This window comes from Agelaius phoeniceus, chromosome 1 (assembly GCF_051311805.1).
Source record: "Agelaius phoeniceus isolate bAgePho1 chromosome 1, bAgePho1.hap1, whole genome shotgun sequence".
NCBI lineage: Eukaryota > Metazoa > Chordata > Aves > Passeriformes > Icteridae > Agelaius > Agelaius phoeniceus.
In genome coordinates this window covers 79,630,370-79,655,940 of record NC_135265.1, presented here as the reverse complement: position 1 = coordinate 79,655,940, position 25,571 = coordinate 79,630,370, and the positions used below count along the sequence as shown (strand labels likewise).

General features: G+C 37.9%; 1 protein-coding gene across 1 annotated transcript in view; it reads left to right on the top strand.

Annotated features, from left to right (window-relative positions):
- The window catches only part of FBXL7 (F-box and leucine rich repeat protein 7), a 173,081-nt gene that overhangs the window by 32,651 nt on the left and 114,859 nt on the right, over positions 1–25,571 (top strand). Inside the window, exon 2 of the mRNA XM_054646205.2 lies at positions 7,849–7,938. Within this exon, the coding sequence (XP_054502180.1) occupies positions 7,849–7,938 (90 nt within the window). The remainder of the gene's footprint in view (positions 1–7,848; positions 7,939–25,571) is intronic.

Genomic DNA, 25,571 nt, shown 5'->3' with positions numbered 1-25,571 from the left:
GGCTGTTGGATTAAAATAGTAGAGTTAACATTAAGCAATAAATTTGAGAACATTGTATCTTGAGTAAATGCCCATCTTACAACATGGTGGTGATTGGATGACAACTTGTGATTGAAAGTCCTATATTGAATGAATTAATGTTTTCTAAGAAAATTCTGTGATTGGTAGGAAGGCCAAAGTTTTATTTCCCTGTTTCCTTGGCAAAGTAGAAGCTGACAGAGTGGGAACCATTTTTGAAATAGGCTGAGCCATTTCAGTGGAAGATAGCAGGACTAGCTTGTCTCCCAACTAAATATTAAAATGTTAAGTAAGAAAAAAGGATGTTAAAGATTTCTCATCTTATTTTCTCAAGAGATCAAATAAGCAAAGTACTTGCATTCTTTCTTTCTCAGGCAGCGTAGACTAAACAGTTTATGGGGTTCTATCATTGTGTGTTTGAAAAGTAGAGCTTAACACTTGGAGTGAGTGCAAAGTTTAACTGCAAATAAATATTACCTTCTGGCATGCAGGCTGCTTAGGAGGTGTGAAGAAAGGCCTCAAAGTAGTTTGATGCATTACTGATTCTTTATAAACCTAGCAGTCTTGTGTGTTGTTTGTTGGAGCGGTGGCCGGTGGAAAGTGAAACGCCCAGGCTAGATAAGTGTCCAGCCAACCTCCAGCCAGTAAGGCACTTCCCCAACCCGGAGTCAGGGCCTTGTGCCCAAGGCGATGTCAAGCCTTGCGGACGTGTGGCCGCAGTAGAGAGCTCCGAAGTCGCAGGATGAAATGAAGAGGCGACCCTCAGTTTCTTCAGGGAGGGTGGTTTTCTTGGTAGGGAAACGTGCAGGTTCAGGTAGAAGGAGCTGAGGGCCCCGAGGCAGGGAAAAGCCTCGGTTTTACAGAGGGTGGGAGGGGTGAAAGATAGCAAATCAGAGAGGGATACATTAAGGATTGGCATGATCGGAGAACCCATCAAACACAGTTGCGGGAGGGACCCTGGCCCCTAACCCAATCACTCGACACCCTGGCCCGAACTCTCTAGAAAAAGAGGCAGGGGTGTCGAGTGACAGGCAGGCTGCCAGGGGTGGGGAACAAGAAAGATACATTTGGTAACCAAGACAACTGGGGAGGGGTTTGGGGATTGACACAAACTGGTAACAGGGCAGGACTTTCTGAGAGAACAATGGAGGGAAAACTGAACAAGCATAAAACACACCACAACAGTTTGTCACTCTGTATGGTGAAATCCTTTGATAAACCAGACATGTACTGTCTTCAAAAATTAGGGTGACCTTCATAGTCCCATATAAGGGTTCTTGGTTTACAAACCTCATCAGTGAGTGCTGAAGTTCTCTTGGAAAGGGATAATATCTAGAAAATATATTTTCATCTGTTCCATAGAGGAGGCAATACGTGTCCTGCCTCTGTTTAGTTGTTGGATTAGATGAGTCCACTTGAAGACTTCATTAAATAAAGCCTTTAGTATTCTAAACTCACAGTGAGTTATTTAGCACCTGGCAAGTTTAGCACCTGAGAGTTAAAGATGTCCTGACTGCAAACCCAGTAGGCTTCTAGTGCAGCAATTAAAATCTATGACTATGCAAACAATTTTATTTAAACTTCATGATTTTAATCCAGATGTTCTGAAGGCTTTCCTTGGTGGTAACAAACATCATTCTGCTAAACAGTTCTGAAAAATTCAATCCCCCACCTGCACTCTAATGTTCTCAAGCCTTTTGCAGTATAGTGGATAAACTATTGTCTTGCTAGCTGCAGAACTCCCACAGCCGTATTTGCATCAGAATTAAATAATGCTTATTGCCTTCAAGTGGCTTCTTGTATCTGTTTGTAACACTGCCTCAAAAAGGTGACACTGAGGGGCTGAGCCTCAGGGCTTCCCTGCTCTGAGGGGCTCAGCCATGCCCTGTGGTGGGGCCAGTGGAGCTGGCTGGTACCTGCACCTGGAAAAGGTTCCTAAAAGAAATAAAGCATGAGGTGACTTGCTCCCTAGCAGAGATCTATTAGTGCAGCCTGTTGGCGTTTGCAGGAGGTTTTGTCGTGTGCTGTGGTACTTGAGAAGGTGAGGCAGGCACTGACTGAAAGAACAAAACTGGCCAAATTGGCCTGTGGGACCTGAATTGAAATTTAGCTTAAAACTTACAGAAATGCTGCAGAGCTAAGCGTACTATTTCATAGCTAAGTTATGCCAGATTTCACGGCCAAATTTCACAATCCTGGAAGATGGAGTGTGGTTTAAAAATAAAAAAGTCATGTAAAAATGCTTGTGGAGATTCCACTTGTGAAAGTTTTAAGAAATATTGTCCCAAAGTACTAGTGCTAGCACATATCTGCAAACTCTACAAATTTCAGTGTGCTTCCTGTGAAACATTCAGTTTATTTCATCTCTTTGGGATTGGAGTTCGTGCAGATTACTGCACAAGTTATTTTATCATATCCTGGCAAATGTTGGGTGGAATGAAATTTGGAGCCTGCTTGTTACATTGGCACGCGTTTTAATTTGGAAAAAAGAAAGAGCAAGCTCAAGAGCCGTACGCCCAAGATTTTAGGGCAGAAGGTCAACTGTGAATGGTCAAAGTGAATCTGTAAATGAACATACTTCATCCTGGAAGCAGTTCAGTGAGTAACAATGCTTGTAGGTAGGTAACTTCAGTATTGAAACAGTGGTAGTTCGGTCAGCATTTAAGAATTAATAGATGGAAACCAGTTTTATGGCATATAATTTCTATTCGTATAAAGGTAAAGTTCAAGGAGAACGACTGTCCATTGTGTGTAGTCCAACTTTTCTTGTACTTTGGATAAATGGATTGATATATTGCATCTTTAAAGGATGCTTTTTATCCGCAAAGCCGAAGTACTGCGCTAGGCTGCTGATTTCCATAGGAATACTTGGAAACATACTGGGAGTCTGCAGTCTTTGGAGGGGCAGATTGTAAAGAGATACACTTGAGGTTTTGGTGACTTGGACCAGCATAATGTGTGTCATGGAAATAAGAGAAGGAAAAGAGATTTTTCTTTCCTCTTGAATGATCCCTGATGCTTTGAGGTTTGGATGAATTTTTTTTTTCTGGATCTCTTCTTGATGTGGTTGGCATGTATTTGATTTTAAAATAACTTCTCTGAAGATATAAAAGAGAAAGTAATGATCATCTGCTAGGAAAACCATGCACATATGCACTTTCATGTTGAGAAGTTTAATTTGAATAATGTCATTTGGATAAGAATTGGTGGCTTAAGTAAACAAAATTTTCAGACTTTTTTACATCAAAGTCATTGTAATATAACACTTTTGGACAGTTAAAAAGATTAGTGGTTATTCTGGACTTAATTGTTTTCTGCTCTCTTTTCCTAAATGATTATTTAGTTGTTTTGTTTTGGCATTTTGTCTAATGTTTCACTTCAGCATGGCAAGCAGTGGATTTGGCTGTACTATCCATTTAATTCCTGAGGTACCTGTCACTGCCTGCTGAAGAAAGACATCATCACATAAAACTTATGTCAAGGGAAGTACTGCTGTTACTTTCCAGGCTGACACATAAGAAACAATGGTCAGGTCAGCCTGTCTTTATGAGATCTTAGAAGGATGTGTAAAATACGGCTTGCAAATGCTCATACACCAGAATCCAAGGCAAATGTGCTGCATAAAAAGCTAATAAAATTGTTCCAGAGTGAGTGAAGGGGACTCAGTGCTGTTCAGACTAGGACAGGCTTTGCATATGTGGTTCCCAAAATAGTTTTTCAGTGTCATACAGTTATAGACTGTGCTTTGCCATGGAAGTTTAAATTGCATTGATTCTGTCCTGACTGGCTTGGGATGTCTTCAACACTTGTCAGCAGTGAGTGTGACTGGCAGAATCCAAAGTTTGCAAAACTGAAGATAGCAAGCACTTTATAAAACAAGCATAATTTTGTAGTCATTATAGGCATCTGTATGATAAAAAGAAAATTAAACACATGATTTTAATAGTCATGATTCAAAAAGAGACAAGATAAATTTAATAAGGCTGTAGGGCTACTGAGTGGAAAGATGTCTATGGCTGAAAAACTTCTGTGGGTTACAGAGGCCTGAAGACAAATGTTGAGAACTATCTGTTATATTATGCTTTCCTGATTCTAGCTTTCTTTCCAGCAGGATCAAAATGTAATCTGCAGGAAATACCATACTAGGTTAGATAGCTGGAGTCTTGTTCCTACAACTATTGTAAGATTTTGGCACTAGTAGATGGAAAAAAAAAAAATCCCTACTTTTGCTTCTTCAGAAGCAGGTCAGAGACATGATTTGAATTGCAACTGTGTGGCTGTGTGATTCTTTGCAGGTGTTGTGAAGTACATGCTACCTTCACTCCCAGTGTGAATTATGTTGTATTCTTGGAAAATAGATTTCTTCTATCATATCTACATACTATCATAGTGCAGTTTTCTTTCTTTTGGATTGCAGCTTCTGGTTTAGAAATAAAGAACTGTTGACTGTATGAAGGAAACTCTAGATGATTGCAAGTCATGTTAGGGAAGCTTTTGGCAGGCCTTTAATTTGTTTAAGCAGAGGATCAAATACAGTCATTACTGCTGTAGTCTTTGCAATATTGCCCTGTGTTTGATCCTTCTGGTTGTCATTGCATTAGAACCCGTGTCAAGGTATATTTATGTGCAATGACTTTCTCAGTGCACTTTTTAAATTGGAGAGGAACTGGTCTCTGGAAACCAGTGTTATGCTGTGCTTTAACTTTTCCCTATGGCATTAGGGAAATCAGCAGTCTTTGAATTTCTTTGATTCTAATATTCCATGTAATCGTTTAGGTTGGAAAAGCCCCTTACAATCGAGTCCAACTGCAAACCCAGTGCTGCCAAGTCCATCACTAAACCGTGTCCCCAAACGCCACATCTACATGTCTTTTAAATACCACCAGGGATGGTGACTCCACCCCTTCTCTGAGCAGCCTGTTCCAATGCCTGAACACCCTTTTAGTGCAGAAATTTTTTCCTAGTATCGAACCCAAACCTCCCCTGGCACAACTTGATGCTGTTTCCTCTTGTCTGTCACTTCTTACTTGGGAGAAGAGGCCAACTATGATCTCCAGGCTGAACAGCTGCTGCTCTCCTAGCCTTTCCTCTTTGGAGAATACTTAAATACTGTTATGTTTTAGCTTTGGCATGTGTACATGAGTCTGCAGTAGCCAAATCTAGCCTACTCAAAGCTTTGTTTTGCACTGAAAAAAACCCCCAAAAGAAAATATATATAGTGTCAGCTAGTCTATTTGAAACACATTGAAAATTACTAGAAAGTACCTCCTGCTTTCCCCTTATCTGAATGGAGAGTCTCAGTGTTCGCAATAAGGAAAAAAGCTAGTTTTGGGGCTGTATGCAGTCAGAGAAAACTCCACTTAAAAATATAATTACAGGCAGAACTGTACCAAAGCAAAGCAGCAACTATGTTTTTTTTCCTTTCTCTTAATTTCTAGTTTTAAATTCTTGAAAGGTGTTAAAATGTTTTAAAGTTCAAGTAGATTTAAGTGATAAATATCTACACTTACATCAGGCTTTTCACAATTTCTACAGAAGTGTGCAATTGTAAATATGTTGCTACGATGTGTACTGACAGTTAGTAGCTTACAGTGGGTAAAATATTTTGGTTATGCTTTTTGAGGTGGGCTTATATTTGGGGTAAATAGAACTGCTATTGTTAATAGGGAGCCTGGGAAGAATTCACTTTGTGAAAACAACCCATTGCAGATATGACCATCTTGCAACTCTGCTGTTATTTGGTTTCACTGACTTCCTTTCCCTCTTCCCTCCCCCCCACAAAAGATAAATTCTCTTTTAGAGGAAATCCTGTTTATTTGCTTTAAGGAAATAATTTTTCCAGTTGCTCTGTTTAGTTTTGTTTTCTTTCTATTAATCTGTTGAGGAGTGCTGATACCCCTTAGAATTTTATTTTCTGCCTCTGTAGTTAGAGTTTTTGATGCATAAGGAGTTGCTGGTAGTGGCAATACCATCTAAATGCTTTTCAGTACCTGTCAGTAGTGATTTGATTCTCAGCTGCTGCAGGTGTTTCTTGTTCTTTGGCCTCTTCTTGGGACAGAGCATTTAACAAGTACCCTTCCCTTTTATCTTCTGCTTTTCTTCTACCAAAAACCTTGTTGCCTTAGTTATGAAATTATTTTGGGGCAGTAATTTCTATAAAGACCACAGTCTATTACTCCAACTCATGTTACAGCTTGAGAACAATTGAAGATATTCTGGAAGTGCTGCTTCTTGGTTTTGCTTAACTTCTTAAAGGAATGTAAAAAGCAATTAGTGAATCACTGCAAATACACGTTTTTCTTTCTCTTCACCCTGCCCAGCTACTAGCTTTAGCCATTTATTTTTTTATTTTCTTCTGGCCATTTTAATATCCTTTCTTCACTCCAGTTAAATTCATAATCATCTCTCAAATCTAAGCATGTTAATTTAAGCAACTTTCTGTGGAGGATGATTCTCTAGGACTGGCTGACAGATTAAGTGGCAGTACCTTGGTTGTGAAACAACCTACATTTGCACATTCTCCAGTTGTTTCCCATTAAAACTTAAATCCTTGTTCTGTTGTGGCACCTTTAAAAAGCAGACCTCTCCCTTACATCTAAATGTTATGAAAACCAGGCATACTGTAACCCAGAACCCCAAGGAATGCTTGATTGAAATAACAGATCAGAAAAGTCTCTTGCTAACATTCCTGTGATTATGGGTTTACTCAAGTGACAGAAACTTGGTGTCAGCTAGCTTTCTGCATACAGATTAATTTTGGTCAAAAAAAACAAATAGGTCTTAAAGGCTTCAGTGATGCAGTGTTTTTGGGGATAGGTAACTTCTTAAAATGTAACAGTATTCACTGCATTTCCTCTCTCTAGAATTGTCCCACTTATTGCTCATTGGGTGGTTGGCCTGGTTCCTGCTGCAGAGTAGAGCAGTAATTAGCTAGTAACTAGCAGTAATCCCTGCTAGTAATTACTGAGATTGAGTAGAATGAGTGAAGGGAAACAGGAGTGACTTCTTCTTAGATCCTCACAGGAAAACAAATAGCTTTGGTTTAGCCAACTCTGTTCTTCTGTAGTATCCATATAGGTTAATTTTTAGTATGTATTTGGATTTCTTTTGTTTGTAACTTGTATCTAGAATTTGACATCCTGCATATATGTCTCAAGACAGTGATGTAAGAAATTAAAACTTTTAAGTTTAAAAAACTTAAAAAGCTTTTAAGAAAGAAAAGCTTTTATGGAAGAAAATAAGAGAAGAAGCATCCATAGGTTATGATTTACAGTTAAAACCCCTCCACCATTAGTGAGAAGTTAATTTTGAAATGGTCTATTACATCATGCAATGAGTATGGTGAAGGAGAAAACAGATACCTTGCTTTCATTTTCAGTGACCAAATGACTTGAATACATGATGTGAACACATAAGACAGAAATCTAAACTAATTTAATATATTTTGAATGTAACCAATTTTCTTGATCTGTGTTAGAGGTATTTGAATGAGTAAACTGAATGTTTTTAATCACAAACATTTAATTTTCAAAAGAGCTTAGCAAATACGTACTTTATGAGAGGCCCTGTGGCATAGGAGACTATTTGCAGCCTCAATACATGTGAAGACGCACATGCTAGAAGTTACAGTGCAGTGAATTCCTATTCTGGTGTGTACAAAATGAACATCAGCTGCTTTAAACCTAGTTTAAAGCTTCCTGGAGTTGTTCCAGGTTCAGATATTGAAGGTCTTTCTATTTCAAAGTTTGAACTCATGTTTGTTCTCTCTTCCCCCCCCCCCCCCCCCCCCCCCCCCCCCCCCCAACTTTCCACCTCCTTCTCCTTTTGCAGGCAAGGGCAGCTCAAGCATCTCATCCGACGTGAGTTCAAGTACGGATCACACGCCCACCAAAGCCCAGAAGAATGCAGCTACCAGTGAAGGTAGGCAGCTGGTACTCATTACCCAGGTCAGGCCCCCCAGCAGAATCCTAGCAGTTTTCAGAAGAAGAAACTCTCCTCCTCACTCCTTCTGTGTAGAGCAGCATTGGTCTGCTAGAAATCCAAAGGCCGTTCTTCCTTTAAACAGTTTTCCCTTCTGCCTGTGGTAGTTTCTGATTTGCATTTGTGACAAAGGATTTAAGTACTTCTGCAGAACCCAAATGTAGAGAGTTAGGAGTAATTTTGTATGCTGCTTTTTCAACAAAGGCCTTTATACTTAAGATTTTATGTGATATTATTTTGCAGTTATAGGATATGTTTGATGGAAGCTTTTTGACATACAATTTAGGTCAAATAACAGTCAAAATTCTTTTCATATTGTAAACACCATGAAAATGTGAGTTGTTTGAGACAAGTTTTTCAAAGGTATAGCTGTGGGCATGCTGACCTGACAGATTTAATTAGGTCAGTACCCCTCACCTCAATTACTGGAGTATGCATCACTGAGGGCTGGATTTTTGATGTCCAGGGGAAGGAGATGTCATGTCTGTCAGTATCAGTACAATGTTGTGCAAAGTGGTCTATGAACAGAAAAATGCTGATTCTTGCTTTCTGACTTGTTACATGTGAGTAGGTGTGCCCTGTTAAATGGAAGTCTATTTGCCCTAGTTTTTATAATTGTGTCTTTTAAAGCTGAGAGGAAATAACTATATATAATTTAATGATGTAAGCCATAAGGCTTTGTAAAAATTGTATATTTATATGCCTTAACTAGTATTTCTGTTTAACTGTCATAATGATTTGGTTTTACTTGGTAGTAATTGAGTTATAATTCTGATTTCTTACATTTCTGTCACTACAAATTAAGTTACAAGCTCTGATTGCTCTCAGTTTAGTTTTATTTCTTATGGTTAAAGGAAATCGGTCTTTTGAATAGTTTTAGTGTGGCAAGTCTATGACTGTAGAATCTGTTCAGTAAAAGCAGTTCATGTAAGTAATAAATGACCACATAAATCACCAGAGTCTCTTGTTGGGCATGCATAATCCCATACCAGGAATGAATATCTGGCACTTATGAATCATAAGAAATACTGGTTTAGAATCGGTGCTTTTTAGTCCAGCCAATAAATTTAACAACAAACAAATAAATGGTTAATCACAAGTTGAATAGTGGACTTCATGTTTCTCTAAACCTTAGATTCAAAAGTTTTGAGGGATCTGAAAGAGGTGAATTACCAGGACACAAAAAAAAATTAGGAAATGTATTCTCTTTATGACAGCCAAGAATGAAAAAGAGAAGAAACCACAAAAGAATCGTGGAAACTCTGAAGTCAGTACTTAATAATTGCTCTGAGTTTCTTTTCTACTTCAGTCTATAAAGCATTTTTTTCCTTGGATTCAAATAAGATAATGCAAAATAATCCTGTACTAATCTCTATGATTTATGTTCTTAATTTAGCCCTTTATTGAGCCAGTGAATACGAATGTTGACCTTGAAATCTTCACTAGTTTGCAGCTGATTAATTCATTAGCGAGGGAGGCTTAAATGCAGGCCAGCAGTTGCCGTAGTAAAATTATGTTTTTATGAGTTCACGTGCAAAATCAGAGTTCAGAGCAGTGTCATTGTGTATTCTATACTTGGAGGCAATTTCAGTTGTTAGCCTAATTTTTCTGTGCCCTGGAATAGTGTGATTTGACGAATACTTATTTTGACAACAGATTCGGAAGTAGCTTCTTCCTCAGCCTGTGTTATTACTACTTTCTTACCATTTCTTTCTCCTGAAGAATTACTGTGGAGCAGTTGAATGGAAATTACCTTAATGGGGATTGCTGCATAATCTGGCAGTTATTTTGAATGTCATAACCAGGGAGCATAAGAATTCTGTGAAGGCACGTGAGATTAGAGATATGGAAGTAGCTGGAGCAAAACAGGCGCTGTTGAAACTGGTGCTGTTACTGAAGGCACATTTATCAACTTCTGTGCCTGGAGTTTTTACTAATGTTGCCTCTTTTCCCATATGAACAGTAGACATATACTGGAGGAGGACTCAGCTGGTAATAAAGACTCATACCTTCCACAAGACAACTTGAGTTCTGTTCTTACAGAATGCTGAATGTTTTTGTACCATTCAGTTACAGAGTAATGCCTAGGGGCCAGCTAAGAACAGGAGTCTGATTGTGTTAGATGCTGTATGAGCAGTGGCACTTACATGTTTTGGAGTGGTTGCATAACATTTTTTAAACTTTTAGTTAAATTTTCCTAGTCCACTGTAGTATTTGCTTGCCATGGTACAATAGTATCTGCCCAGCACAGAGGGTTGTATGTGTATCTTTATTTTCACTGGAGGCTGTTTACTGCAGGGACAGAATGGTCCAATGCTGCCTATATTGTAAATTCACAGCACTGTCTGTTGTTCTATGAAGGAGCCATGTGTTGTGTGCTGAGCTGTATGCAGCCAGGTTTGGTGTGGGAAGGACTAGGATGCATTTCAGGTGAACTCTTCTTCACCTTCATTGCCATGGGAAATGATCCTGATTGAGCAAGTGACAGACACCTTCTTTGCATCCTCTGAATTTCTATTGCCAGCTGCTTTCCTGAGTGCCCAGCTCTGTGAAGAACATAATATTTGTTTGGGGCTGAAGGCCTTTCACAGCTTCTTCTTTCCAGCTTTTTGAACAGACCTAATTCTTTCCAGTTCTGCACAGCTTGTCTTCTGTTTCTGTAAGGCTTGTGTCAACACTTGTTGAAGCTGAATCAATGGAATGAATGCCTTAAAACAACTAGAAAGGAAATTTGTTGGAATGATCCATCTTATCTCTGGTAGTGTACAGCAGAGAAGCAGTCATGTAAAATACTACTTAGGCAGCTACATATTCCCAAGAACTGCAAAAAGATGTCAAGCAGGACTGTTGCTTGGAAGAGCAGACCACCTCAGGAGGTATCTGACAGCAGGTGTCATCTTTCCATCAGTTTAAGCAATCAAACCACACTCTTCATCCTGATGACTGCAACCACGTTATCTGTCAAGTTTCAGAGCTCTGATGTTTCTCTACAGAATGGGTACCAGAAATAGGTAACAGGATGCTTGAGATGGCTTTTCTTGTTCCAGTTCTAGATATCCATTTAAGGCAACATCATTTAACTCTCTTGATGGGCATGGGTGGTGCAGTTAGGGCCAAAATAATGGTACCCTCCCTCGCATTGTGGATTTAGAGCATCTGTAGAGCATCTGTTGTGGAATATTTTATGTCTCAAAGAGATAAAATGTTGGCCATGCTATTGAGTGTGTCTGGGTGAAGGGCACATCTTCCCCAGACAAGGACAGTGTGTGCTTGGTATCCTTAGCAAAACAAGCTTCACTCAGTGATGCATTGGAGAGGTAACCACTACTCTGTTTTTGTTGCATAGAGGAAATCAGGCAGTACCTCGCAGACTGTGCAGCTTCCTAAATTCAGGCTTTTTGACATACCAGTGATCCACTTGAGAGGAATGGAGAGGCGCTGAAACTGGAGTCCAGTGGCTTTCACTTTCTGTACTTCAGTGAAGGGAAGGTGGCAAAACCCAGAGATGTCTGGTCCTCTGTAAATCACAGGCTGGAGGGACCTGTTGGTTTGGCTACAGCTTGGCTCAGAAGGAAGCCTGGTAGCCTGTGGGTGTGCATGCACACTGATGCCTCCACACTGTCTCCCGAGGATACAGTTTCCTTCAGCTTTGAATATACACTGCCTTTTACTTCCTTTCCAGTCTCAGACATTGTCTGCAATTCTTTACCCTATCAATCAATTACAGTTGGAAACGTGAGAATGCATGAGTTTTTACTACCCCCCATTGCTCTCTGGCAAGTGAAAGACTAAATGGATTTTTGTGGGCCATTTAAATGCAATTTGCTAGACATAGTCTCAGCTGGAATATTATTGTCTGAAACTTGATTTAGAAGATTAGACTGAATGACTGTTTTTGTATGGGCTTACCTTGATCAGGGAGTTTTCTTCCAACTTACCTGCAAAGCGTGGAATGTTATGCACACTTTGTATTAACTTGACTGACTGTTTTTCAAATAAAAAAATCAATACTGTTTGCACTTCATGTATAGCACCGTTAAGATGTAATCCAGAGGCAGCTTTAAATTGAGTATGTATGAGCTCAATGTAGAAGTTCTAATTTATTTCTCAGTTTCTGTAAAATCAAATTGAAGGATTAGGTCTGAAGTAGAACACTATTTTAGTAGAAGGGCTCAGTGCTGAAGTACCTCTGAATATATCCCATTAAATCGTAGTATTTTGAGTTTTGCAAAAACATGGTGAAGCCATCTGCTGTATTTTGAAGAAGTTAAATTTTTATTTGGTTTTAGTTGACTTACAGGGACCTTCAAAGTTTAAGAATTTTACTTTGTTTCTCCTTTTGCAGTACTCTGGCAATTCTAGAGTACACTGCAATGTATGTTTATTGTGGAGACCAAATGAATTTGTTTTGGCAGTAGCTGTTTGTATGCATCTTAACCAAAGAGGTGTTTCTTCTGCAGTTTAGGTGTGTACAGGAAGAGCCCTCCCTTTCATGGCTGTATCCTCCTTCCTGTTTTGTTTGGGTTTTGTAGTGTTTTCTGCTGGACTTAACATTGCTGGGTTTACACTTGGACTTAATGATCTCAAGGGTCCTAAATTATTCAATGACTCACAGAGCAGCAGGGCCTATAGCCTGGTGGGAACAATTGCTTTCATTAGAAGTCATTCCCTCCATTAAACCATCTTGGGGGGAAATGTGTGAAAATGTAGCCCTTTGCAAACATGTAATGCTTTAATTACTCATGTAAAAGTTCTGCTGTACCCTGTGCAAGATGATGGCTCAGTTGATCAGGCTGTGTTTGGGGCCATTGGCCATCCTTTTTTGGTGGGACCTGGCTACTGAAGCTTTTATATAGAAAACTTTCTTTTTCCAGAAGAAAATTGACCTCAGTATCAGAAAACATTTATCACTGTTCTACATGGGAATATATTAAGTGACATTTCTTGAACACAAATTTTTTTGGGTTGCGTGCCTCTCATTTCACCTTACAAGTGAGGGAACAAAGTACTTGTTATAGGATACTTTCTGGGAGGCTGTAATTAGTTTAATTTCTTTTGGCTTCATAACCACATTCTTTTAAAACATGTGGTATCTTTTGGATCTCTGAGTAATTATAAATCTATTCAATGAATTTAAGAGGAGAAGCTCTTGCATTGTGGACTGTGGTGGACAGTATCAAAAAATTTGGGAAGATGGAGCAGGTTCGTTGCTACAGAATGCTTTTTGTATTTTAAATGGTTCCTCATAGAGAATCAGCTCAAACTGAGATTTAGTTGAGTGCAATCTGATATTTTTTTTAAGGGGAGATAAAACCTCAGAGAACCAGTTTGCATGCAAATAGACATCCTCTCTGTGTATTAAGGTTGACATAAATAGGTAGGTAGCTATGTTTTGTATATAGAACTTCCACTGAAGCTTTTGAGTCATTTGGGTACCTTTTTTGAGACACTGGGCTAGGTGTTGTGGCAAAAGACTATTGCTGAAAAGAGATGCAGTTTTTTACCCAGATTTTCTCGATGATCCCTTTGGGAGAAAGAGCTCTACCTGTTAAGAAATCTTTTCCCACTTTGGGTCTTTATAATTTTTCTTTTCATTTTCTCTTTAATGTTAGAAGTTTATTAACCCAGTATCAGAAATCAGAAAACCTTTAAGTGTTCTTTCTGGATGAATGCAAATATATGCATTATTCCTATTCTTTTGATGGCAGTTCTCTTCCTTTTCATATCTTTGCATTCTTTGCAGCCTCTTGGTGGGTATTTGGGCTCTTGGTTCTACTACTGAAGTTCTGTCAAAGCAGGCTTTCTGTACACCACAGTGTGTCAGAAGTTGGTATCAATGCCTGAATTTGCCCCTGCTTGTTTGGAACTGGGCAGAGATTCAGTTGGCTTTGGGTGAGCTGTGGCTGTTTTGAGTTGGTAGTGAAACTGGAGACTAGGTAAGTTTCCTGGGGTTTTGTGTTACTTTTCTAGCAGGGGAGTTTTCTAGAAAAGCGAAATGTTGCATTGCAGAATGTGCCAAAACAGAATCATTTCAAGCCAAAAAGATTGAGGAGGAGTAAGAGGGGGCTGAGAGGCATGACAGCTTATAAATCCAAAACTGTAAACAGTTTGGCTGAATAAACAGAGCTCACTATTTAAATTCCTCTAACCAACATATCTGAGTGCATACACAAATATAATCACCTCAAGCAGTGTGTGAAGGTACAAATTAGTATAGAGCTTGCTCTTAAGCACTGTTTTTCTGTACTTAACCACATCTTGATATGCTTTTGCTATCTAATAGGCAGTATTCCTGCAGAGCTGTTCTGCTAATTACAACAATACCATTACAATCAGCATTTAAATTTGAGTTCATATACAAGGCAAAAGTGGCTGAGACATTGGCAAGGTTAAACCTGCAAATTGAAACCTTACGTTATTCTGGCTAATTTGTACTGAAATGCTATAGCCAAATGTTTAAAACTTGCCCAAACAATACCAAGAACAAATTGGAAAGGTACACGAAACTGCAGTTTTATTTGATCTGCTGCCTGAAATGTGAGATGCACCAGAGCAAATGCACTTACAGTACAGTTAAAGAGAAATTATCCCAATTTAAAAGCCTGGCATTAGCTTTTCCAAGTGAGGTCTGATGCTTGGTAGGAGTGATTGCATTTTATTCAATTACCTGTAAATCTGATTTTAAGGAATTCAAGATCCCAAATATAATTCTTTAGGTAAAATACTGTACCAAACTACTTAAATACTGTTATCACAGGGAGGTTCTGACACTTAACTGTTCATCCTGTTATTGCCTATAATCGCTGTCTAAAGTAGTTTCCTTCTCTGAAAAGTGAAGTAATCTCAAAGGATATGAAGAATGCCCAGCATTTGTTATTCAAAACCCCATCCTTCTTGAAAGCTAGATTGTCTCCTAAGACTTCTTGAAGAATATATACAACCTGATCATGCATATTTAAATATGTCAGGTTTATCCATTTTTCAGAATTTATGAATTGAGTTGAACAACTGAGACAAGCTACTTGCTTCAGAGTAGTTCTCGTTCTTGATTGAAATAATGAAATAAAATTGGAACAGCAAATTCTTTGACTATAACTTCACAATCCCTGTTAAAATGCTGTAGTTTAAATTTATTGCACAAAATCTCCTGCCTTATGTTCCTATATCTAATCTTTTAATGTCAGTTTGTCAAATGACTGTGTAATTTTTAAGACTGATACCACCAACAGTGCCAAAACTAGCAGCGTGCTTGAGAAATTTCTGCTTGGAGTTGCTGAGCCATTCTGTATTTCTCTTCTGGCTTATTGTACCATAGTTCCTGCTACTGTGTCTTTCTCAAGGTTGGCATCTCCCTGATTCTGCCCTTGATAAGTACTGACTGATGAAAAGGGCAGTTCGAGAGTGGACAATGATAATTTCTCTGCTTCTGTTAATTCTGGCTGCTGAATAATCTTTGGTTTAGGCAGTTACATCAGACTAGGCTGGAAGTATAAGGAGAAGTTGTGAACATGAATATAATCATATGATTTGCCATTTATGTGTTCCTCCAGCCTTAATCAGCCACACCTGAACACAGAATTTGTGGTGTGGCGGTGTGTCTGGTCACTAACTGACCATTGTGATACATCTTTCCTATTTAGGGATAGTTTTCATCTTGAGCTGTGATGATGGATTTGGGAGTTTGTAACTCTCGAACCTAACAGTTCAAATAAAAGGGTTTTTTTTTGTTTTTTTTTTTTTGTTTTGTTTTGGTTTTTTTTTTTTTTTTTGGTTTTTTTTTGTTTTGTTTTTTGGCTAGAGAAAAACAAGTGCCCATAGCAGCCTGTCATCTGCACTGGGCTAGGAGGTTTTTACTTCCTTACTCTGTCCTCTTGGGTGTACACAGGTTTGCCAGAAGGCTGGCAGGGTCTCTTTAGACATGCATTGTAAATGCTTGTTTGCAAGATCCTGCAGTCAATTTAGATCAGCCAGTTTGAGTTACACTCCCACAAAGTGCAGTATGGAGACTTTTCATAGGCATGTCACCTGCTTGTGGCATGTTTGTGCTGCCTTGGACATGTGAATGTGTGGGTGGGAAGAAGCTTGATGGCTTTACTGGATGACTGTAATCTGGCATGCTGCTTGCAGTGACTTGGATACATCATATATCCTCCCTTGTAAATTTTTATCACAGTTATCATAACTATGTTTTGGAGTTTACCAGTGCCTAATCTAATCTATAGTGCTTTTAGTTTTCCATAGCATCTTGTATAGTTTTCCCATTTCCATCCTGTATATCAAAGAGAGTGAAATTTTACAGCACTGTGAAGTATTCATTGTTTGTGGGAAGCTTTTTACCTTGTTCATTGTAGGTAACTAATGCTGTGTGGGAATCTCTGAAAGACAAACAGTAAGAAATCTTAAGGATGTGAGCAGTAGGAACAAATTATTTTCTCCAGCCGTGATGCTTGCTTAAGATGAATATTTACCTGTCCATGTGGGCATATGTAAACATTGATAATTTCTTTGTTTATTTGATACACCCACATTTCCCACCTCCACCCCATAAGATAAACATTTGTAAGCCTTGTCAGGTAGGGTTTGAGCTTCTATTTGAGCAATAAAAACTTACTGTAGCACCCAGAAGTTCAGTAACTGTTTACTGTTTAGGGGAGTCATTTACCTTGGTCCAGTAAAGACTTCTGTGGTAGTTTTCCTTAGAGAACAGGCAAACATGAATGCTAAAATTTGTGTCTAAATGTGAGTCTAAATGATAAAATGTGAGTCTAAATGATAAAATTATAATTGGACTGTATTTTGTGAGCTCAATCTTGTAAAACTATTGACCCTTCTTTATTGTGGGCTGGAATAAACCATTAGCTTGAACTCTGCTTTCTGAAAATGCTCTCTTACTCTTGCTTTTTTTCTCTTTTTAAAAACAAGACTTTAGTAACTTCTTGTAATCTGAGGCAAAATTGCAGCTCAATCTGATTTTAGCGGCGAGTGTATTTTCCCTTTGCTGTTCCTGTAGAGTTAACTTTCTCAATTTTTTTTTAATGCCCTTTTACCTCAGATTCAGTTATGGTATGGATTTTCTGTCCAGCCTTGAGTTTGTCTTTTGAAAGCTTTTGCCATGTAAAACATGTGAAGCTGATAAAGAAGCTGATGTGCCTGGTTTTAATGGAAGACTATTCTGGAGTTGACTAAAAATCGCAATATTCTGAATATGCTTTGTTCTGTTCCAGTAAAAAATCTGACATCAGTAGGTGTCAGTTGGTGCTGTTAATTTGGCAGACTACTTAACAAATTTGTTTTTGGAAAAGAAAAAAGGTATAAAGGAATATTTATTTTTCTTTCTTCTGAAATGGCATTAGATGAATGATAAATCTCCTTCTATCCATCAATGTTTTGTAAAGATCACTTCTGCCACTGTCTAATTAATCCTGTAGCATTTCATGAAACGTGAATGTTTGCTGGACTATGCTGAGAATGAAATGAAAATGTATCCAATTCAAAATAGCAGCGCTGCCATTCAGTCACTGGGTTCAGATTTCACCAGTCATATTAAATAGCTATGCGGATTGAAGAAGAATTAGTATCTTCTCACCTTGATGTGTTAATGCTTTCACATATTTTTAATTCTGTTTAGAATGTGTGCTTGTACTTGGCAAAAAAAAAACCAAACCAAAACCCAAAGTGATACACAAAATATCCCCACCTACTATGGTTTTTTTTGTTGCTGAAATTATACTAGTTGTTTTTAAAATATTGTTCATAAAGAGAAGACTGTGAAGATTCTGAAACAAACATTAGATTTGGTTGTGAGAAACTATGTCATGATTATTGATAGATGTCCATTTTCAGTTAGACAGCTGGCAAATGCTATGAACAGAAAAAACAAGGCTCAGAACTGATGTAACTGATCTCATGTCCTAATTTCTCATATTGGTTATTCTAGTTTTGCTATGAACAGAGCCCTAAAGCAAAGACTGGGGTAACCTCTTGAATTTGATATCAAGTTAATTCCCAGACTATTAGAATAACTTATTATCCTTCATTTTTGCTGTAACTCAGAACTGTACTTGCTTCAATGCTGCTTAAATTTCAAACCTGCAAATTTCACAGAAATCAGAACATGAAATATTAGATCAGCTCCTTATATATCCTTGTCCAAAAGAAAATCTTTTCTCATGTATCTTGGAAATAAGATAAGTGTAGAAGAACAATATGCCATGAACTGTTGAACATGAACTGTTGAACATCTGATTCTAAATTGAAGCAACCATGTTTAAATATGTGATATTCTGTACTGTTTTTGAAGGAAGAATAATAAAACCTAACTAAACAGAAACTTAATTTGCCTAATAGGAGAAAAAAGGAATGTAGCTGGAACTGTAAAGAGTAAAACTTGGTAAAAGAAACTGAAAAACAGTATCTGCAAAATCATTAAAAAAATAATACGGTATGAGTGACCAAACCTTTGTATTCTACTGTCTGTTGCTCAATATGATATATTATGCTTATGAAGTTAGTAGGTTCAGATACTGCAGAAAAGATAAAGTGTTTCCTTTGGGCCCCTTTGTGAAAACTGTGATGTTTTGCTTGAATGGTTAGCCAGTGCATGCCAGAGAAACAAGCATTTTGCAGTAGACGGTTTAGTTAACAGCAAATGTAATCACAGTGAATCTTTGGAATCTGATGCTACTTGTGTAACCAGATAGAGTTCCTTAATCCAAAAGATTAATCATAAACTCTATGTAAAATTTAATTATATTTATTTTGGGATTGTGAGTGTGGTTCTAAAAAATAGTTGACTTACCATTCTGAAAATGTTGCTAAGTGTCTTGAATTGAATTATACTTCTATGCTAAATTCAAGAGTAAGTGTGTCTAATTTCAAGTCCTAAGAGAGGCCATATTTCCTCAAGTTTTGAAGGAGTTCAGTTGATTTCTGAGCTTCACTGAACTTATGGATATGTCTCATCAAGAAGTTGCCCATCAAAACCAGCTTGAGCTGTTCTTAAAAAGACTGACTCTGGAATAATGAGATAAACTGGAGCTAGTGTTTAATCATTACACAAAGCTGCTGTGAAAAGAAAATAGTTCAAACTTAAATGAAAATCTGAGGCATGTTTGTCAGCTCCTTTTAACCTGAGGACAAGATGATCTTTGGTATGAAATGCACAGCTGTCAATGGTGCTGGTCTCCATTTATGTTCTGATACAGTTCTCTCTTGCAAGAAAAGTGTGTGTATTTTAGGTGCTAGGGTGCTATTTATGTGTTGGAGGGGTTATTTATTTTTGTTTGTTTCATTTACTAGTGTCCAGGAAACTAAATTCAAGATTTGGATGAGCTTCAACTCTTCCCATCTGTGTGTGTATTGGAATTTTCAAGAAATTTGGCATGGGAGGATGCCAAACTGTGAACACATCATCAGTCCTCACCTCATTAACACTGTACTGCAGTAGTTTGTGGTGTGTGCCTGTTTACTCAAAAGCTGGAAAGGTTTTGTTGCCTTGGTTGTTTCTTGAAAATTAATCAAGTAACATCAATTTTGTTCTGACTTTGAGTATTTTTTAATGCTAGTGTGGTTCAAATATCAACGAAAAAAATTTGCTTGTCCTTGGACTGTGCTCTTTTCAATTCTGACCCAGTTTTGTGGGCAAGCTTTGTGGTCTGGTAATGTTGTGTTCAGCTCAGAATTAGGTCTTCTAATGGGCTTGGAAGTGTTTAGGCTCCTGTGCTGTTTTATTGGCATGCTGGCTTTAAGTCCTCATTTGTACATCATGTCTGTGTTAATTTGGTCCAAATGAAGGACACTCCTGCCCCAGTTTGTCAGGGCATCCTGTGCAGAGCTCTGGAAGTGTGACTTGATGCCTTACCATGCCAGATGCATTTAATTTGATTCTGTTTATGTGGAAGTAGAAGTTAGCTGGAGCTTTTGAAGCTTCAGGTATCCTGGTCAGAGCCAATGCCGTTTAACATCTGGAAGTAGTTGAAAAAAATCATAATTTTCTCTTTTTCCTCGAGGAAAGAATTGTAGACTGACAGAAGAAGGCCAAGGAAAACCAGGTGTTTAACTATGTTGCACCATCTTGTAAATAATGTTGTCTTACACATCCAAAATATGATAGTGTTCAGATAGCTGTAGTCAAATCATGAATCACTTGATGGCAAAGGCTTAAAAGAAAAAAACAAAAGTTTATATATATAGGTGTTGGGTGTTGAAATACATGGTCTTATTCTTGGTATTTGAACATTGCATGCTCAATCTTGGGCCTGGGTGAAATACCATGTAGGAAACTGACAGTGATTTTAAACGGGTTTTATCTCCCCCCTCCTTTTTTTTTTTTTTTAATATTTTATTTAATATTTATTTTGTGAACTTTTGACTGTGGAGTTGAATGTGATAACTACTATTCATCTGTCTAATTCTTAGTTTCAATGGAACAGTCGTAATTAGCTCTGGCATTGAGCTTGTGACTGAGCCTGAATGGGCTATGTTTTAATTATTTTTGCAATTTCTGCTAAACAAGTTATTTTGGTTCCCTATCACAGAAACATGAAACTGAATTTTGGGGAGGGAAGGGACTGCTCAAAATAAAGGCCCTGAATTTAGATTGGGAAAAGGGAGCAGTGTTGTTAAAAGATAGCAAAGGTAGTAAAGCCAAAGTTTAAAATAAAGCTTCTGTGGTGTATAATATTAAAAAGGTAGGTTTAGGTTTCATCTGTAGGGATAACGTACTGCTAAGCAGTGATAACAAGACATTAAGGAAAATCATTGCATTCCAGCACTTGTGTCTCTTTACAGAAAGCTTCTGGTGGAAGCAACAACATAATCTTGACAGACCTCATAGAGAGGTCTAATAAAAGGAACCCTATCAATTCTAGGGGCATGGAAACCTAAATGCTACAAGACTATTGAAATAATATTGATAGATGTCAATATTGAAACAGTAATAGGTTGTGATGTTGGATAATTTTGACTTTGTACACAGTGAAGAACCCTTGTGTGCTACAAAATCCTTGAAACAAGGTCTGTGTCAGGACTGATGGGTTCTTTTGCTCCAGGCACTAATGCCTTCTTCACTCATAAATTTGAGCTTATGACTGCAGGGAGGTACCAGAGAACTCAGCTGGGCAAATGCATTTCAGCTATATAGAAGCAGCATGAATAAGCTAAAAATAAAGTCCTTGTATTTAGTTGGAATGCAGTAGAAGCTGTTTTCTATTGTGCACGAAATGTGTTATAGGTTTGGAGGTATTATCATAAAAGCATGATTTTATGATTACTTGGAACTCAATATTATGTATCTAGAATAGTATCTTATACTTTCTTTTAACTTTTGTGATGGACAGCTGTTGGAATAAAAGTTGAGGCTGAAATTTGTAATGTTTAACTGACTCTTAAGTTGGAAATAGTATGGTTCAGAGTTCATTACTATTCCTCTCATTGAAGAGTATTTTAGAAAATACTTACTGTTTTCGTCAATCTAGCATTATGCTCAAACATGCAAACTGGACCAGCAAAACTCTTTGTTTTCTGTGTGCTGTCCAGTGTCAATAATACCTCTTTCCACGGCCCTGGTTTCACCACTGCTCTGGCAAGCTTTGGAAGGTACCAGTAACCAACACACTAGAAACCTTGATGATGGAATGGCCTTTAAACATCTGTATGTCTGCCACCTCCTCTGTCATGATCAAAGCTTGTTTTGCTGAGCACTGTGCTCCTTCAGTCACATGGATGACATCAGACTCCATCCATCTTAAATTTACCTCCTGGAAATGTCTTTTTCCTACACTATTTCTGCATGTGAGATGAAGCTGTCCTCACTGCCAGCTTAGTTTTCTGAATATGCTCGCCAGGCTGAAATGATATACATCATAGTTACGGGCTTCTTGCTGCCAAACTTTGGTCGTATATGTATTGCTCAAGCTGCAAACTTCCAAAGCAAACACTGAGAGGAAATCAAAATTAAATTAATCCTCTCCAAGGATGTATAAAGTATGGCTCCATAAGGTTTACATGTTGAGGTTGAGAGGGACTGTTGGTCATGTGGGAGGCAGAAGCCACTTGGTATTCACAGCCCTGTTCTGTTGCATTGCTTGTCTGGGCTGGAGTTGCTTAGTGTGAAGACCTTAATTTTTTTCCTGGTAGCTTGACAAGTGGCTTTGCCAAGCCATGGTTGACTGTAGAACCATAGGGCTCTCATGGTAGTTTGCATTCATAGGACTAAAGGCAAACAAGTCACTAATTTCTCTGGAGCCCTCATAGTTGTGCATGTGCCTCATTTAGTGTAGTCAGAACTTCTTTGCTGAGACAAAACAGAGCTCTGGAGTCTTCAACTTTGGACAGCGTGAAGGTTGGGTTTGACGATTACTGTCTCTTGACCTCAGCTGAGAGGACTGGTTTAGGACAATGCTCAGTTCTGCTGTACTGCTGGGTTTCAGCTGGCCAGCAGGAGAAATCATCAGAAATCATGAAGGATTTGATGACAGCTCTCTCAGATGATGTGAGGGTTGGAGGTGTAAAGTAGTGGCTGGTGGCTTTCTCAAAAGCCTACTGGATATACCCAGTACATTTTCTAATGGAAATCATGGATGAAAGGAGTATTGCCTGCAGGACATGAAAATGAAATGGAATTGCTTAGCAGAACTTTGTGCAACTGCAAAATAGACTTGAATGCTCTTTCATTAAAAAAAAAGAAATGTGGTGGGCTTTTTTACTTTTCCAGGTTTTGAGTTTTCCATTTTGGTTTTTGTTTGTTTGTTTGATGTTTGTCTGTTTGGTATTTTTTTTGTTGGTTTTTTTTTTTTTGATGGAGCTGTATCCTTTGTATTTTGGTAGCCTCATCTGAAATGAAATGATGTCCCATATTGTAGAGTTATTCATAAAGAAATTCCTCAGCGAGGAATGGCGGTCATAAATTAATCTACTTCCACAAGCAGAAAAATAGGCTTGATTGGTGGAGTAGCAGTCATAACTTTTCTTCACCAAATATTGTGCACAAGAGGAAGGAAATGTTTTTTCTATAGGCATAAAAGACCTTCAGCATCATAAATCTAATATAGGATGCCATCAGTGATCATCTTGATCTACCTTCTGCTTGCTCTGAAGCTTTTAAATTATTAGGAGCAATTAAACTTTTGTCTTGGATAATTTAAATATCTGTTTAAATTGTTTTGAGAAGTAGAGAATAGAGAAGTAGAAATAACTGAGTAGCTTAATCTTGACATGTTCTGGAGGAAAAACTTTGACTACACCAGAAGTAGACAAGTTCAGGTGTTTAAAATGTGCTCTTCTTATCCTGCTAACACAGGGAAAAGCATCTGCTTGAAGTCTTGCAATGCTATCTGTTACTGAGACTTTGCTACTACTTACTCCCTGTTGTCCAAGATGAGACTTTTGGAGTTAGTAAAGCTTTTTACAGAAGATCTCCTGTGGTGGGAAGTTACTGGTGTGTTGTCTTGCTGCAAATTATCTGTCCCATCTTTCGTAAGCTTAATCTTTGTACAAATCCTATGTTTAGTTTCTACTGATAGGCAAACAATTTTCTACGGCTTCCCTGCTAAATATGTCAATTTGTGTTAGTGGAGAAACTTGTCAGTCATTAATCAAGCACATAGTGTGGACCTAGAAGGGAAAGGGTAAGAATTATTTTCTGTACTTCTTGATGACTGTTCAAGGACTGACTCCTTGCCAAAGTGGTTAACAGAGCTGAAGTAATGTACTGTGAATGTCAACTCGTTGATCTGCAGATCTTGAAACTTTTCCATGAAGTACAGAGTGCAGTCATGAACTTAAGCTTGCTGATAATAGGTTTTGGTAGGGTTTTTTTTTTGTTTTTCTTAATATTGATAGTAAAAGTTCTGAACTCTCAGGTATAAACTTCTGATGTAATGACATCCCCACCAAAAAAAGGTCCTGTTCTGGGGAGAATCAAGGAACTTGTAACTCTTAGAAACCACTCCTGTCATTTATCATTTCAGTCCATTTCCTCACCCATGAATGATGCAGGATGGCTGCCTGCCATGAAGGCAAACTGTAACAAGATGTAAAATAGTGAGGGCTTTTTTTTGTTTCTTTAAATGATAGATGTTAAGTTGTGTTATTAATGACTCATTTATCTATACTTTGGTTTGTTCTATGTGTAAAAAACTTATTTATAATTTGAAGAAACAAGTATCCATCAGTTTGATACTCTGAATCAAGGCTCTGACTTAAATTGTATTAGTCTTCAAAAGCTAGGAGCACAAGACTGACTTTGAGCATGGGCTCTATTTGATAGAATTTGATATGAAACACACAGAAAATACAACAGGAAGGATGGCATACTTCAAAATGCTCAACAAAGTTGCTTTGGGAATTTCATGATGATAAGAATACAATTTCTTCCTTAAAGGTTGGTAAATTACACCATTGAAATTATTGCAAGATATATTTATTAGTAGAGGCAATTTTTAAGATATTAGATGTCATTCCAGTGGCAATGTTTTCTCATTGCTTTTTTATTCTTGCTTTTGCCATTTGGTAGGTATAAGTGTCTGCCAAACTAAGCCAGATTTTAGAAGCCAAATGCTGGCCCTAATAAAAAGGATTTGTGTGATTTTAGGTAGTTATTTTTCATAATCTGTTAGCTTAATTAAAACTGAGCATAACTTGGTTATGGTTTACTGAAATGCCTGAGAATAAAATGAAAGCTGAATTTTGTCCAAGTTAAATTCCAAAATAGAGTAAGGATGTTGCTTTCATTATTCAAGTTCAATGCATGATAGTGGCTAGCCAAAACTTTTTCATTTTTCTTAAAGTTGCCATAGAAGTTCAGCAACTGGGGAGCTTTTCTTAAGTGAGTAGGTGCCCAAGTGTACATATATAGTTACTCTTTTCAGGTAATATCTAATGCGGATATTGGTATTGTAAAAACGTAGCTTCCCTTGAAAGACAATGTAAAGTGAAGCGTGGCTTTTACTTGAAACACAGAGTAATTTCATACTTTCATTAGCAGAGGTATGCTGGATATACGATATGTGTGTAATTATAGCCATTTTATTAATATATTGAAATATAACATGCATAACCAGAAGCTTGTCAGTCTTACATGAAGCACTAGTGACTATCAGATTTAGACTAAGGAAATAAGTATATATCCCTTTTCTAGCTTAATTGAAAATTATTCTGAGATATTATGATGACATTTTTTACAAGAGTAGGTTTTTATACTTGGCTAACATTGCCTTATACCAAGTAGCATGGCTTGAAAATTAGTTTTTTGTATCTTCAGATTTCATGTGATTCCCCCCGTACCCCCCCCATCTACCCTACATTTTTTGTCCTGCCTACATAAAACTAGAGTGAGAAAATTGTTAACAGTATTGAATTCTGTTACTTTTCCCTTTTGTCCCTGTCTTATTTTAGAGGCCAACTTAATGCTGCACCTAGGTAGACTTTATAAATGGAATTGTTCCAAGTCCTGTGTGTGAATACAAGGCAAGGATAGACTAGAGAGCTGAAAAGCTGCCAAAACAAACTTGAGTGAAATAGCTTCGTTTGTCTGGTGCTGCACTTTCTAACACCATGGGGCTTTCTGAAGGTAT